Genomic DNA, 16,453 nt, shown 5'->3' on the forward strand with positions numbered 1-16,453 from the left:
AAGGAGACGTGCAAAGATCTGCATAATTAATCAATTAATTTATTGCCAAATGCAAAGACCTATATTTTTAAATGCAATTCTGCGAGATATTGGCTACCTCTAACCAATTTTGAAACCTTATTACATTTTAAACTTAAACCATTTGTAACCACATACAGGCTGATTTAGAACACATCTGACCTGTTTTGACCATTCTCAAGTTAACTAGACCAACTTTTGTTGCATTGCAATGTTGAAAGGACAAACAGGAAAAACCTAGCATAAAGACCTAGCATCAGCATTCTAAAATCAGGGGTGTCTAGCAGTTGGTGGCAATGAACCTTTTTGCCCCGCAAAAAGGTTCCCTCTGTCATTACAATATCCAACGTTATCATACAAAATGGATAAAAAAAACAGAACCACCACAGAAGAAAAAGACAAAAAAGGTTACAAGGAACCACCTATAGATATAAGCTGCACGTCATACACCTTAAATATTCAAAACAAAAGGCAATGCAGCCGTAAACCAAAGCAGCTCCACCATATCCTATGCATTCTCAAGAATTGTCAGGTGCCACAATTGCAGATTAATTTACATCTGCAGAAAAATTAGTAAGCTTGTTAACAACTGCAGCAAAATTAGTGAGCTTGCTAACTTTGGGTTTCATTATGTCAAAACTGGTACTGATCACACACACCCCCACTCTATAAAACAAAAACAATCTAAAATTTCAAAGACTTAAGATTTCCAAAACCAAGATAACAAGAAAATTAAGTAATGACATATTCTGCAGATAGCTTTGACAAATCGAAGATAAAACTGCAAAACAGAGGTTTCATTGATAAAATCTTCCTAACAAGGGAACATTGAAGACCTTGGAACAAGGAAATATTAAATCTAGGAATTAGTTCTAGAAAAATAGCAGTAGCATTATGGTGGTGGTACAAGATTTCAATCAGAAAATCTTTAAATATCAAGGAAAACATGTTCCTTTTTTTTTTTTTTTTTTTGGTACACTACTAAAAAAAATTTCAGCAGCTTGCGCCTCTATCTAAAATAAAGGAGAAATTAGCGGGGAAATGTTTTTTTTTTTGATAGGTATCAGGTTGGCTAATAAGAACTTTAGAGGGGAAATGTTGTAGCAGTGGAGGTGGAAGGCAGCATGAATTGTGAGGATAGCAGTAGAAAGTGGTTTTGAAGTGAATTTTATGCCATGGTAGTAAAGTTTTGAAGTTGGAGGTTTGTTACGCATGCCAGTGGAGTGGATAGCCAATGTACATTCCAACAAGAGGGAATTCAAACTGTGCTAATGCTTTTCAATCTAAGTTCGAGGGAAAATAAACACAGTGAACATTCTTTAAACGCTTTCTGCAACATATTACACATTTCACTGCAGAGAACAACCTTGGGAAAACACTCATTAACGAATTTATACTTATCACATAAACTGACAAAGCCATAGGAAAAAAAAAAAAACCCAGGGACTTCAGTTCTGCCATGAGTAAACTTCAGTTCTGATGCAATTGGAGCTCATATACAGAAAATAATCAGTTTAGATACTACCCTGAGAGAGGAAAATTGTAGTTTGCAACATCTTAATTTTTGAAGTATAAGCAGAATAATCTTCCAAAGCTCTGCAGTTTAGGAATTTTAAAAACCATTGGCCCAGGTAATTTTCCCTAGAAGTAGAAGTTTTTGGATGAAAGTTGGCAGAAGTGTAAGAATGATTTTGCAGTTCGTTGGATTTTTTAGGGGGAAAAAAAGACATTGTCTCTTGGCAAAAAAATTTGCCAAGATTCTAGCCTATTGCTGTGGAAAATTTAGAAATATTAACAACCTTACAAATTGAGAAAGGCTCAACTTACAGACATAAGAAGGCACAAAAGTTGCTCCCTAGATCCATGTAAACGGAAAGTACTTGTATAAATATGTAATTTGAGGGAAGCTGGCTCGCATAATACCAAGAACAAAGACAAGCTAGGATTAATGAATTACATCCAACATCAATGAAAGCTTTTGTTTTGTTTTTTTTTTTTTTTTTTTGAGAAGTAACCTCAATGAAACCAAGATATGGATTTGATGCGCTCCATTAAAACCTAAAATTTGACAATTAAAGACTTTATCTGCACTAAGTCAAGCCATTCATGTACTTTGAATTATAGACACTATAGCTTATGTTTTACAGAATAAGCTTTAAGCCCTAAAAATAGTTTTTAATAAAAACCATAATCCAAAAAGGAACATAATCCCAAGAACTTTTATAGAATAAGCTTTTAATTGAACCAAAAAGGAACATAATCCAAAGTAATTTTACCAAACAGATTTCCATATTTATCCTCCTGTTGAAAAATTCCTTCCTTCTTTTTTTCTTCATTTTTCTCTTCTTTTTTTATTGAAATTTTCCCTATAGATTGATAACTTGCTCGAACTAAAAAGACAAACAAAACAACAAAACCTAGCTATGGATCTTCAACGAACTAATTGAGATCAAATGCATTTTCCACTATTTTCTCCTATTCAAATCATGCTCAGACTACCAAGAGCCTTGTAACTTAACTGACACCTCCTGATGCTTCTAATGGAGACTTCTAAGGTTCAAATCCCCCCTTCCTCATTGTGACTATTGAATATATATATATATATATATATATATCATGCTTGGACTAAAACTGTTGCCTAATTCCTTCATGTCAAGAGGACTAGGTAATTCACATTCAAACTCAACATTTTGCATGAAACCTATCATAAGTGAGAGCATAGGCAATCACATTAATTGGGGAGGCAATGCACCTAGAGGCCTGTCCGGCCAGGTCAGCATATCCCAAAGTTCTTTGGGCTTGGACCAAAACCTTAGGCCCATGGGGCTCAATCAGGCTCAAGTATACTCATGAATGGACTGATTTGGCCCACTGTTCATTTAAATATTTATTTTCTTAAATATTAAGGATATAATAAAAGTCAGATCCTAAAAGTCATAGTTATCTCAAGTGGCTATTTTTTCTTTACACCAAGTGATTACTCTCTCATTGCTCTAAGTGGTTTATGGCTACTCTCAATTCAAGACTTGGATAAATTACATAACTCCCCTATTATTTTGGGTGGTTTCAAATTAAAAACAACTTGCAAAAAAAAAAAAAAAAAAAAAAAACTATGGTGCACGGAAAAAATCCCTCATTAAGTCTCTATTAACTAAAAGTTACAGAAATTGATGTAATTTGTGACCAAAACCTCTAAACAGAAAAAAGTTCTTCCATGTTAAATTATATAAACTCAAAAGACCCATCCTTGTTAACTATATGAGAGATTTGGTATACTATATGCGAATTTTGAAATTATATAATAAGTAGTCATTTAATCATTATCATCAAATTATTCACAATAAAATTATATATTATAAATGAAAGTTGTGTCCTACATGATGTGGTTGCACTAGATGGCCTCTTCTTTTTTTATTAGTTTTTTTAATCCTTATGTCATGTGATACTATATGTATTTTTAAAAAATTAACATAGTTGCTCTAAGAGAGACTCTATTACCAAATTTTTGAAATGTTTTGAAAATACTAATCCAATCATAGTTCTACTATCAGCAGTTTCTAGAATTTTTACTTACAAAAAAAAAAAAAAACAGTTTCTAGAATTTTAGAAACAGCTTCATTATTTATTTTCTATATTTTAATAATCTACAATAATTGTTTGTTTTTAAAATAAAAGTTGGGCCATACTTACCCAGTTATCCCAAAAAACAAAAAATAAAGTTGGCTCATACATATCATGCTAGTACTATGAAATAAAATATAAGTATACAAGTTCAATGACAATAGACTATACCAATTGAGTTAACTAGAATTCACTTAAAAAGTAGTTTCATTATGCATTTTAAATTAAATTATAAGGGTATGTTTGGTAACTATTTTTTCTCCTTATTTTCTGTTTCCAAAAACAATTTTCTATTTTTGAGACATAAAAACTTGTTTGACAATCCAAAATGGGCAGAAAACAAAAACTGTTCTCAAAACTCAATTTGTGAAAGAAACTAAAAACGTGCAAAATGCTGTTTTCAGTTTCTAATTTTTAAAAGTCAATAAAAACACGCATTTAATTTAATGAATCTGTTCCATTTAATGAGTTCGCATTAACGTTCAAATCCTAGTAACAATATATTTTAGTATTTTCTATTTTTTTCTTCAAAAAACTATCTTTTTAATTTCAACTAATCAAACATGTTTTTGATTTCAAAAATAAAAGAAAATTGTTTTTTCTTTATATTCCCAAAAACAAGTTTTTGAAAATAGAAAACAAAAAATGTTACTAAACATAACCTAATCTATTTTAATTTTTGGTTTTTGATAAAAACTTACACTATATGCATTTGTCATGTAGCTTAATGTAATTTTGTTATTTCATTTTTACTATCTATTTTTCCATTCAATTTTAAGTATATTGTTGATTTTTTTTTAATTGACATGATTCTTGATTAAGTTCTACTGGGATAATACGAGTGTCTCTAAAAATTATACAGAGTCAAATGTGTGGTTTGAAGCTACGACCTTGAATAATCAAGGAAATACTACTCTTTTTGTGCTGAAAAGAGGCACAAAATCTACAAATTAGAAGTTCAAATGCATTTGTAAAGTTAGGCTGGGCTGGATCCAGCACATCTCACTGTCACAAAAGCTGTGTGTTGAGAAAAGCAAGGACCTTGAGCTGGGCTGGCAAATGCCAGCAATTTAAGTGTTACCACATGATGCTGGCTAAGCATGAATTTGGTGACCTAGCCTAGCCCATGGGCACCCTTAACTGTGATTAAAGTGTGACCTCAATTCCATATATGTATCATGAGCAGAGCATAGTTAATATTATGCTGGGAAAAAATATACAGCACAAAATATGTACATGTTTCATTTGATTAAAAATTTTAAAAATTGTTTTAAAAATTTGCATACAAAGGGAAATGAAAGAAAAACATAAATAGACATACATAGTGGAATATTACAGATTTTAATGACAAATAAAAGCTACATATTAATAATTTCTTTTACCATATTCCAATATAATAGTATAGGTATGTTATCTTAGCATAATCTCATAAGATATACCCATAAAAGATAATAATTTCATAAGATAATTATCAAAAATTAATATATCCACTATATATCTTTTCACTTTTTGGTAATGTTTTCAAGCAAAACAACGAACCCTTCTTTAAAGATACAATAGGATTTGCTATTGGACCAAGATATCAATGAGTGTAATATATTATATAGTACATATTTTACTAAAGGGCAGAGCATAAATTAACGTTTAGCTCAATAAAATATCAACTATAAACATTGCCACACCCCACTCCCACAAAAAAAGAAGACACAAAAAGGAAGAAGGAAAAAATTTCAGCTCCAGGGCATCTGTTTTCTGGCTAAATGCTCACAAATACCATGGAATCTTTATACAAGTATTAAAATCCTATCTTAGAACAGTAAGAATAAAAAAAAAATTCAAGCAAACAATTCATCTTTTAATAGTATTTACAAATAACAAGCATAATAAATTCATTCAAAAATTCATCATAGTAGAACTTAAAGACAAGTAATGGAAAGTAAAATACTAAATTTAAATACTAAATTTTACGTCAATTAAATGCAAGTCAAGAACAAATCAATTTGTGTAAAATATGGGCAAAATTGAGAAACAAACTACAAGTGAAAAACAAGAAAATTAAAATGATGACATGAATCAGCTCTCTCTCTCTCTCTCCCATGAGTATTAGAAAAGTAACTAGAAAAGAAACTGAGAAGTAAACCTAAAGTTTCTATAGTGCTTTCCAAGCATCTCTGGGACACTTGGTCTACAAACATCCTGGAAAACTATGCATAGCTTGAAAGCGATTTGTTAATTTACTAATCCAGTAGATCTTTCTGCCTATTTCTGACAAGTTTGGTCATTTTCTATGACAATTGGCAAGTCACCATGATATTCCAATTGTTTCAGACTCAAAAAAGAAGCTTTATTAATTCAACTCCAACCAAAAAACCGGCATACAAGGTCTTCACACAATAATAGCATGTTTATACCACCATGCAATGTCTATTCATGTTTTAAATGATATCCAATAATGGACTGGTGGACACTGACTGAACCATCAAGTTTTAAGGGTGAAAAGATATAATAGAGCTTGAATGGCAATATTATCATAAGTCATGCAAATTGAGGAAATCAATGATGGTCAATAACTAAGAAAAGTAAGAATAATGTTTCCTACCTCTACTGGAACATCTTAAGTTCAAGATTAATGATCTGCATCAGAGCCAGATGCAGAGGAACTATCAGTGTCAGAATCTGCAAAATATCAGAGCAAATTAATTAATCTATAGATGGGCTTAGATGGCACTATAATCAAAATCAAATGTGGCCATATGATGATATGTGGTAACAGCCGACAATGAACTAATTAGTATTTACCACTTGAAGATGATCCAGAGCCACTGCTAGAACCGCTGGAACTACTCGATGCACTCACATTATCACCTTGCCTTTCTTCTTGAACAGGGGTGAATTCCGTAACATTGTTTTCAACTGGTTACAATCCAGCAGGTTTTGAATGATATCAGCACATGAAACTTAGATTTTCCTCGAAACCCAATGGTAAATTCAAACAAAAGAATCACCAATCTTTGTGATTTTGAGAATTTTACCTGTTTCAGTTTCTTTTGTTGCCTCTGCAATGGCTGGTGCCAGATTCTGCAAAGATAATAGCATGAATTTGCATTAGCCAACAACACTTTCATGTAGTAAAGAAAGTAAGAGAGAGAAATAATAAGTAATTCATGGTCTCACTGTCTCTGGCATAGCATGGTCAGTTTCTCCCTCTGCCTCTGGCTCTGGCTCTGGTTCTGGCTCTGGCTCTAGCTCTGGTTCTGGTTCTGGCTCTGGTTCTGGCTCTGGCTCTGGCTCTGGCTCTGTTTTTCTCTTATTCTTGCTCAAACTCTTTTTGTAGTTGGTCACAAATCTATCTAGTTCCCAAAGTGTTTCGGGATCAACGCTGGCTATGTCCACTTCAATCTCATCATCTTGTTGAAAAAGTGCGGAATGCCTCTTCTTGATAATCTGGACAATGTTATCTAGTTTCTCTGAAGGCAAACTCTGAAGGCTTGAGCTGAGCCTCTGCTTCTCCTCATAAGTCATATCCCTTTTGTCAGGATCCTTAGCTTTAGGTTTCTTTGGAATTGAGGTTCTACCCAACTGACCATAACCAGGAGGTTTTGACTTGGGCTCCTCAGTCATTGTCCGAGATTCCGACCTTTCCAAATTCCTCATCTCCACGGGTGGAGGAGGAGGAGGAGGAGGAGAAGGAGGAGGAGAAGGCAGAAGCGGAGGTGGAGCAGGAGCAGGAGCAGGAGCCGGAGCATGTGCTCGAGGCAGCATTGGTGTTTTTCTAGAAGTGGGTGTTGGCAAAGCTGCATCACGACGCATTTCAGCTCGATTTAGCATTGGAGTCTTTCTTGAAGTGGGTGTTGGTGTTGGTAAACCTGCATTGCGATTGGTTTCAACTCTCCTAGTGTGATTAATCTCGGCCTCTATCGGCTTCCATTGATCTTCATATATCTTGGACAACTGCTCAGCCATGAAGTGAACATCCTGCCCTTTCGGGTTATACAACATGGCATTACTAAACGTGAGTCTCACATCCTCTGCAAACTCTCTAGGCGATTTATACCAATTCTTATCAAGCCTAGTCTTCACTGTTCCCAAATCCATTGGATGCTTTACAATGGTATGGTAATCATGAAGCCCCAAACCCTTCACATCCACTGGCTTATTAAACACCCAACCAAACTTATGCTTCATCAATTTCGTTAGCAAATCACTACAGGTCTTAAACACAGGACTCGAATGCCAATCCAATTCAACAACACTTCCCCCATTGGATTTCAACTTCTTCATCTTCTTCTTTACATTATTGGGGTTCGGTGCGTTAGGAACGGTCCTTCGCTGATCATGATTGGGCTTCTCCTTCTGCTCCCGCTCCTTCTCCTTAGCTTGAAGCTTCTTGATAAAGCCTCTAACTTGGTCTAGCTCAGTGACTAGCTTCCTCTTAAGCTCTCTAACCTCACTCTTCCTTATCGAATTCAAGGAAATCCGGCGGAAGACATTCCCAACGTGGCTGGAGGAGTCGTCGTCGGAAGCATCACGAGGCGGGGAAGCGGAGTAGTTGTTATCTTCGGTTAGGGTTAGGGTTTGGGTTTTGGGTTTGGTTTTGGGGACATTGTGGGAATTCTTGGGCTTCTTAGGGGTTTTTCGGGAATAGACCTTGTTGCCATCCTCCCAAGGACGCTTCTTGTCTCTGGCTTCGTCACCGCCCAATGCACCTGAAGCCATACATACATACCCTAATTAATTCCGAACCAAACAAAGCGGCTGCTTTAGGGTTTCGGAAATAGGAGGAGGAGGAGGAGGAGGAGATCCTTAAGGATTTTGAAATTTAGAGGGAATTGGTGGTTAAAGAAGAAAAGTTTTATTTTATTTATTAGGGTTTTTGAGTAGAAAAGAAAAGAGAGAAATGGAATGGAAAAGAAAGACAAAGAGGGTTTGAAATTACTTGAAGAGAGGAAGGAAGGCTCTTTCTCTCTCTCTCTCTCTCTCTCTCTCGCTCCCAATCTCACTCTCACACTTTCTTGCTTCGCTCGCTCGCTCTGTGACTGCGACTGCGACTGTGACTGAAGAATAGTTTACTCTATTCTGCTCTGAGGGACTGATTGAGGTTGAAAGCACACGCGCTGCTGGGGCGACTGTCCGGAGCGATACATGACAATATTGGTCAATGCCACGTCAGACCGACTCTCCTGTTTCGGCCTTTCTCTGGTTAACATTAACATGTTAATGTTATATGTTTACATTAGGGCGCGGGCCGTCACCCGGTACCACCGACCCCTTCCTCTCTCTTTTTTGTCTTCTTATTTATTTATTTTTTTAATTTACAAAGTAAACATGTAAATAAAGTCACTAAAATCTCTAAATTTATTTTTATTTTTAAGTATTTACTATATCAGTCATTCGATTTTTTTTTCTCTCAAAATTACAGAATTATTATTATTATTATTATTTTTATCTCTTTCTTAAGTAGAATCCTTGTTATTCATTTCCCTTATATATATATATATATATATATATTTTTTTTTTTTCGAGTGAGCTATATTTTTGGTTCTTTCTTTTTTTCTTTACCATCTTTCTTTTTTCTATAATTCATATCATTAGAACGTGTATGGATCTTAATACCAAATATTATTAGATATATTAAGAACCTTAAATCTCACTCAAAGTTGTTTTTATTAGATGAATGTTCTTTTCATGTAAAAATTACTTTGCCAAGGCTATTCTAACTAAGAAGAGAGGAAGAGTTTAGTTTTTATTTCATTACCATCCTGTGCCTTACATGAATGCGTGGCCAAAATTGCAAAATAATGCATTTTTGTTACTCATTTTGCCAACCAATTAATTTGAAAGTTATTGGGGGATATATAGGGCCTGTTTGGATAAGCTGTCTCAAAATGTGCGTTTTGAAAACTCCATTTTAAAAACCATAGATAAGTGTTTGGTAAAAATGTGAAAATATGCGTTTTCTATTTTTAAAGCCATATTAAGCGTTTGGATAAGCTGTTTTAAAAATAGCTGTTTTAAGTGTAAATTCCAAAAAAATGACTTAACTATTTTTTGAAGGTTATATTGACATTTTTCCTGTGATCAATGTTTTTTTTATTATTGAAAATATGTAATTAAGCTTAACAATTACATTAATAATAACAACAATAATGATGTTTTCGTTGTTGAAATTCATGGAGAGAAGATTATCAAATTTAAAATATTAAAAATAACTCATCAAGAAAAAGATATTAAAATGATTAGGAAAATAATTATATTAAAATATTAATTGCCAACAATATCAATACTAGACAATCCATTATAATAATAAAAAAGTTCTTATCTGAAAAATTAAAAACCAAAACACCAAAACAGAAATAATAAAAATATTGTTTACAACCCGCAAATGGATCGAGCTATTTTGTCATGAACAAATTTCATCTCCTCATCTTGTATATTTTCAACGTTTGCCTATCTGCTACTACCTTCTCCACTACTATTGCTTCTTGGTTTGTCCAAGTCATGTTCATCCCAATTGAATCCCTCATCTTCCTTATCATGTTTTCTAATAAAATTATGCAAAACACAAGTAGCAACTATAATGTTTCTTTGGTGCTTAATGTCATAAGGTGGCATTTGCTTCAAAATTTTCCATTTATTCTTCCACACTCCAAAAGTTCGCTCAATTGCACTTCTAAGTGATGAGTGAACATAATTAAACCTCTCTTCTATGTGATTCCCTCTACCGGTTCGTCGAAAATCTGAAAGATGATACCTCTGTCCCTTATAAGGTGGCAAATATCCTTTCCTTAAGGGGTATCCAGCATCAACTAAATAATATTTTCCTAGTAAAAGAAAAAAAATGTAAGATGTACATAAATAATATCCTTCATACATATTTAATATATAAAAATTTTATATACCTGGTGGTGGTTTTGGAAAGTTGACAGATTGTCGACGGATAGCATCTAAGAAAATACGTGTATCATGTGCTGCACCCTCCATCCAGCCATAACAAATGTAAAAAGTAAATCAAAATCGCATGCTGCCATCACATTAAAAGATGTCACGCCCTTTCTATTATAATATGAAGCTTTTTTGTCGTCTCCAACAACAACTTGGATATGTGTACCGTCAATGGCACCAATGCAGTCCTAAAATAGAATATAAATTTTAGATACTTGGGAAATAATCCTAACAAATATTAGAAACAAATTAGAATGTATGAAATGAATACCTGGAAGTGTGTCATGTACAATGGATTCTTCTGTATATGTCTTGGAACTACACTAAATGTAGGGTCCGAAGGCTTGAAGATATCCATTGACATTATGTTAAGGCGTTTCAAAACTCTATGAAAATGTCTGTGTATAGTCTCACCAGAATGTTGGAATCTTTCTTGAACCATCCTATAACAAGCTCCTTTTCCAAGTATCATTAAACATATACCTACTGACTCTTCAAGCCTAATATGCCTTGTGTGCTGAAGCCCATATGTATGTTGTAAAACATTACTCAATTGAAGGAAAACATGTGGCTTCATTCTAAACATTTCGTAACATTTCATTTCATTACACGTCAAACAATCCATCAACCATATATAGCCAGTTTGTTCAGAATCTCTACAAGGTTGTTTATCCATATATTTCATATAATATGTCACTGCAACATGACATCCAGCAATAGCAAGATCATATAATTCCTCATCATCATATTCATCGTTTTCCACATCATAAGAATGATCTTCATCACTATTATTAATATGATCATTGTAATCCATAGGAATATCACCTAAAAAATTATTGCAATAAATTAGATAGATGACAATCCTGAAAATGAGTAAACATTTAAAATTATGTAACTAGATAAATCAAAATAAGTATCTATCATACAACAAATGGATTATTCTCAGGGCAATCAAATGATACAGCCAGCAAACCTAAACAGGAGAATGGATTATTATATATATATATATATATATATATATTGCAAAGTTGCAATTATTAATATGTTAACTGGTTACACCAGAAAAAAAGAGGTTGCACTTTGACCAAAAAGAAGAAACAGGTTACACCATTTATGATGAAATTAATCACATTTTTATGTACCCAAACACTCTTCCTCAGGTGACTATCAGGTTAAGAAGGCATATAATCTTCTTTCTAAGAACACTTATGCTTCTACTCAAACCTGGTGGCATGTAATCTGGAAAGTGCAAGTGCCCATAAAAATCTGTAATATGGTGTGGAGACTTTTAAAGTGCAAGTGCCCTTAAAAATCTGAGCTGAATTGGATTGATAAGCTTCTACAAATTCATAAAAAACTTGAACCAGCAAACATGAACTATTTACAGGGGATTTTTACCACTCTGTGGAGCATATGGACCCATAGAAACTTAGTAGTTCATGAAGGAAAGCATCCAAATCCGCTAGAAGTAGTCCTAACATCTCAGTCTTTTATTTGCAGGTATAAGGAAGCCTTTTTTATAAGTGGGGAAAGGTTTTATTAAAATGCTAAAAAAAGGAAGATGCCTAACAATACACAAGCTGCGTACTTGATGGCAGCCTCAAGTACATTACAGTAGTCAAATAAATCTTAGAAAGAGGAATGGGAATGGCAATGGAAGTACAACCCTCCAAAGGACACCTGAACCCCCTTGGAGAAAGTCCCCAAACAAAAAGAAAACGAGGGACCACAACTCCTTAGCAAATGCACAATGAAGCAACAAGTGGTCAACACTTTCAAATTTGCACTTAAGTAATAATATAATAATATATATATATATATATATATATATATTCATTCTAAAATTCAGATCCATTCAAATCTCCACGTCAACAGTGGTACCCCCTTTCTAAAAATACAGCAATAAGAAAAAGTTTCTACTAGCAATGGAGGTTAATAATACCAAATTCAATGATGTAAGCAAGAAAAACTTCTTACATCTGCTTTAGAGTCCACCACAATTCCAAGAACAGAATCTCCAGCATATGGCACGTACTGTATAAAGGCTAAGGGATTGGGTTACAACTTTATTTTGTTACTCAGTGATAGTTGGAGACCCGTGTTAGTTTCTAATAGGAAATGTAGACCTGTGTTTGGTTGATATGACTTTTTTCAAGTTGGAATTTCTTGACCATTTGCTAATTGTCATCCATCAAATAGCCTGTCAACTCATGCTAATTGCAACTAATTTCACAACCAAACGACAAATTGCAAGTATCATCATTAATGCAAAAAATACTAGTTAACATCAGGCCAGGGAGATTGCAAACCATATGGACTTATAACAACCTGAAAACTATGCGCTACTAAAATTTCAGTGTTCAAGCAGAGTTAAGATCCATGAGCAAAAGACAGCACAAGAATTTTAGTTCATTAGAACTTTGAAGTAACTGATTATTATGTGGTGACACTATCTTTTGAAAAAGATTTTAGTATATGCTTATTGTTTGGAACCAGTAGTGAGGTTCACCAGTTCCTACATCATGAAATTCTGCACTAGACCAACATATCACCAAAGAAAGAAAAAACCACCATCACTACTAGTAATGCAGCAAATTCACTAATTATAGTAGCCACTACACTACTCAATCAGTCCACAAAGATACAGCCAAGCTTCTATCTTTGTAATTCAAACACCCTAACAACCCAACAAGTTAAAACACCCTAACAGCCACATAATTCAAAGGACAAAACAATAAAATATTAAAAACAGCTCTCTCTTCCATAAAACATTATTCAAAGGATAAAACATAAAACTCCCTAAGTGCCAAAGTAGTGACCTCCCTAACAGCCACATTATTCAAATGATAAAACAATAAAACATTAAACATCTCTCTTCCATAAAACAAAAAACACCCTACGTGCCAAAGTAGTGCCCTCCTAACAATCTTGCCTCCTCTTGTAGAAACTTAAGTTGTAAATATGGTTCTTCCATCACGACAAACATCTCTCTCTTCTCTCATTTCTGAAAAATACGTGCTGCCATGAGGTAGAGTTCGGAACCCTTCTCAATGCCATCTAAGGTGCACACGCGTTCCATGACATTACGAATAATACTACTTTGCTCCACTGAAAAAGTTGAGTTCCTTAACTCAACATCACAGATACGACTAAGCTGTTGTGTCAACTGTAATGCCGTTCCTCCTTTCTTTCCTTTGCTCTGTGTGGATGATGGTAAAATTCGCTTCTTTCCTTCTTTTGTGTTGGGTTAGGTGGTTGTGTGAGGTTAGGAGTCTCATCTTCATGAACATCATCGTCATCATTTGGAGAAGATGAGTTAGCAAAAGTATCACCTAACCCTTCCTTAGGTGTCTCAAGATCATCAGGTAACACACCTGAAGTGGGGGCCCATGCTAAATCTCCTGTGGCCACAATGTCCTTAAACATAATGTCTAATAAGTCAACATTCTCCAAACCTTTCTCTCGAAATTTTGCAGCTTTAGGAACCTCCTACAATTTTGAATATTTTCATTAATAACTCAAATAGCATGGTTTATCTACTAATACAAACTATGTACAATGGGTTATACAAAACATACCATTAGTTTCCTCTCCCACCACTCATCAGTTGCAGCTATTGTTCCTTTGGCTACATCCCATCCCAATCCAGTTTCACTTCCCTTCAACTTATTCCAAAGTACCCAATCTTTCTTCAAACTATCCCATTTATGCTTATACTTCGCCCTAGGATATTCCCTTCCAGTTTTCTTTTCAAAAGTTGCTATAATATTTGTCCAACCCTTTTTACTAAAGTGGGTATTAGGTCGATTACCCTTAAATACCTCATCCACACAAGCTTCACAAAAGATAGTTGTTACTCTTGATGGCCATAGAGCTCTAACATTTGAGCTATTTTGGGATGGCTTACCCATCTAAAAAAAAAAACATAAGTTTGTTAATATTAATGTTCAGCCATATACAGCAAGTTCTACAACCAAACCCATGAGAAAATTACATAGTAAGAGTAAGTTTCCTAGGTAAGTTCTACAGCCACAAAGAATCAAAAGTTTCAACCAAAGAATCAAACAAGAATTCCTAGGCTATTGCTGCAAAAGCTTCAATCCAACCAGACATTAGTTCACAAAATAGATGTTCTTTAAGAGAGACATATCACTACAACCACATAATTAAGGAAGGACAAACAAAATACAATGTGAAACAGAGGAAGTATTCAATGTGAAAATGAGACAACCATGGAGGGCTATCTATGAGACAGAGGAAGTATTCAATGTGAAAATGAGTTGTACTATAAAATTCCAACTTTCCCTCTATTTTCCTTTCGGGTTTCAAATTTCATACCAAATAGAAGAAGTTACGTGCAAACATGCTTTTCCATGGCTCCCCCTTAGACCTTAAGTGAATATCTCAGCAAGCAATTGAAAAGTAGCATAACACATGTATGTAGGAAAATATCTATATCTCCCCTCACAGAGAGCTCTTACTAGCAGCAGCAACAACAACAAATCTCTAAATTCTAATATTTTGAGTTCAGATAGTGTAAAACCAACATGTCAAAAGCCCAAATCTTTATCATAAATTCAAAGATGAGTAATGGAGAATAGTTACCTGAAATTGCGATGAAGAACGACGACAAACGGAGTGGAGCAAGAACAAAGAAGAGAGCCAATCCTTGTGAAACTGATGAGTTTAGAAGCAGAGGACTGAGGATATATATATGGTGAAGCCCAAATCTATATCATAAATTCAAAGATGGGTAATGGAGTACAGTTACCTGGAATTGCGATGAAGAACGACGATACACACGGAGCAGAGCAAAAACGTTGAAGAGAGAACCAATCCTTGTGAAGCTGATGCGTTAAGGCAGAGGACTGAGGATATATATGGTGAAGGGAGAGGAGTGGAGACGCAATGGTAAAGGGAGAGGACTGGAGGCTATTTTTGGTTTTCAGCAAAAATTTTTGGTGGAATTGCGATTTGCAAATCGCGCGATATCGAAATCGCAACGGGAAATTGCCTTTCCAGAAACGCGAATTTCTGCTGATTCCAAAACGCAATCCCACAAATTTCGCCCAACCAAACATATCCTGATTTCTACTATTTGATAAACGAGCGTTTAGCTCTCTCAATACGCCTAAACAAACGGGCTCATAACCTCATTTGAAACTCGACTTTTCAAAAGTTGAGTTCACTTCAAATTTATCTTTCTCGCTCTCCTCTTATTTCTTGCTTCTCTCACATTTGTAATGAAAGGAGTCTATCACTAGAAAATCACTCTTGTCTCTCTCACTAGTGTGGACACAATGGAGAGTCGCCACCTAGTTTTACAATCGCCTAAGGACCATATATATAGCATCCTCTTAAGGAATGAATTTGTTTATTTGACTACCAGAGATATAAGTTCAGAGTTAAGGTACGGTCTTGGGAACACCCAAAACCGCCTAACCCTAGTGTTGGCTTCCTCTCATTGTGTCTTATGTCTTAATCATATTAAAAGCACACTCAATATTGTTATTCTAACTCACACACACTAACATTCATCTAACAATCAACATGGTATCAATCATCCCAAAAAGACCTAATCATTCGTCTATCATGGCAATCAACCAAAGCCTAACATTCATCTAGCATGGCATATCCCAACCCAAACATACATGTCATATCAACCTAGCATTCATCTAGCATGGCATCTCATGTCTACCTAATATTCATCTAATCATGCATATCATCACATCACAAACCATAGCATACATCTAATCATGACATCACCTAACATATTGCATCATCCAAGGCAGTAACAAAATAGGGCATAAGGATAGGCATGGCAAACAAACATAGATCATCACATGTATTCCAAACTTTTTGACATGAAATC

General features: G+C 34.7%; 3 protein-coding genes across 3 annotated transcripts; all 3 read right to left on the reverse strand.

The window, feature by feature from the left end:
* Window positions 1-200: 200 nt before the first annotated feature.
* On the reverse strand, window positions 201-8,870 carry LOC126695153 (transcription factor GTE3, chloroplastic). Its single transcript, XM_050391806.1, has 5 exons — window positions 6,814-8,870; window positions 6,672-6,717; window positions 6,439-6,552; window positions 6,239-6,315; window positions 201-577 (listed from the first exon to the last, which is right to left on the reverse strand). Exons 1-4 carry the CDS (start codon window positions 8,353-8,355, stop codon window positions 6,266-6,268), a joined length of 1,752 nt encoding a protein of 583 aa, XP_050247763.1. The 5' UTR covers window positions 8,356-8,870; the 3' UTR covers window positions 201-577; window positions 6,239-6,265.
* A 1,042-nt stretch (window positions 8,871-9,912) lies between these two features.
* Window positions 9,913-11,414, reverse strand: LOC126693955 (uncharacterized). Its single transcript, XM_050390003.1, has 3 exons — window positions 10,853-11,414; window positions 10,539-10,769; window positions 9,913-10,460 (listed from the first exon to the last, which is right to left on the reverse strand). Exons 1-2 carry the CDS (start codon window positions 11,393-11,395, stop codon window positions 10,584-10,586), a joined length of 729 nt encoding a protein of 242 aa, XP_050245960.1. The 5' UTR covers window positions 11,396-11,414; the 3' UTR covers window positions 9,913-10,460; window positions 10,539-10,583.
* A 2,329-nt stretch (window positions 11,415-13,743) lies between these two features.
* Window positions 13,744-15,304, reverse strand: LOC126693956 (L10-interacting MYB domain-containing protein-like). Its single transcript, XM_050390004.1, has 3 exons — window positions 15,187-15,304; window positions 14,160-14,492; window positions 13,744-14,070 (listed from the first exon to the last, which is right to left on the reverse strand). Exons 2-3 carry the CDS (start codon window positions 14,490-14,492, stop codon window positions 13,744-13,746), a joined length of 660 nt encoding a protein of 219 aa, XP_050245961.1. The 5' UTR covers window positions 15,187-15,304.
* Window positions 15,305-16,453: the final 1,149 nt, after the last annotated feature.

Source organism: Quercus robur, chromosome 8, assembly GCF_932294415.1.
Source record: "Quercus robur chromosome 8, dhQueRobu3.1, whole genome shotgun sequence".
In the NCBI taxonomy this organism is placed as follows: domain Eukaryota; kingdom Viridiplantae; phylum Streptophyta; class Magnoliopsida; order Fagales; family Fagaceae; genus Quercus; species Quercus robur.

Coding starts and splice junctions, on each gene's coding strand:
- LOC126693955 (XM_050390003.1), bottom strand. CDS start 11,395: ATGGATTACAATGATCATATTAATAATAGTGATGAAGATCATTCTTAT. Junction 10,770..10,852: donor TGTACATGACACACTTCCAG/GTATTCATTTCA, acceptor ATTCTATTTTAG/GACTGCATTGGTGCCATTGA.
- LOC126693956 (XM_050390004.1), bottom strand. CDS start 14,492: ATGGGTAAGCCATCCCAAAATAGCTCAAATGTTAGAGCTCTATGGCCA. Junction 14,071..14,159: donor GGTGGGAGAGGAAACTAATG/GTATGTTTTGTA, acceptor TCAAAATTGTAG/GAGGTTCCTAAAGCTGCAAA.
- LOC126695153 (XM_050391806.1), bottom strand. CDS start 8,355: ATGGCTTCAGGTGCATTGGGCGGTGACGAAGCCAGAGACAAGAAGCGT. Junction 6,718..6,813: donor ACCATGCTATGCCAGAGACA/GTGAGACCATGA, acceptor TTATCTTTGCAG/AATCTGGCACCAGCCATTGC. Junction 6,316..6,438: donor CTCTGGATCATCTTCAAGTG/GTAAATACTAAT, acceptor GATATTTTGCAG/ATTCTGACACTGATAGTTCC.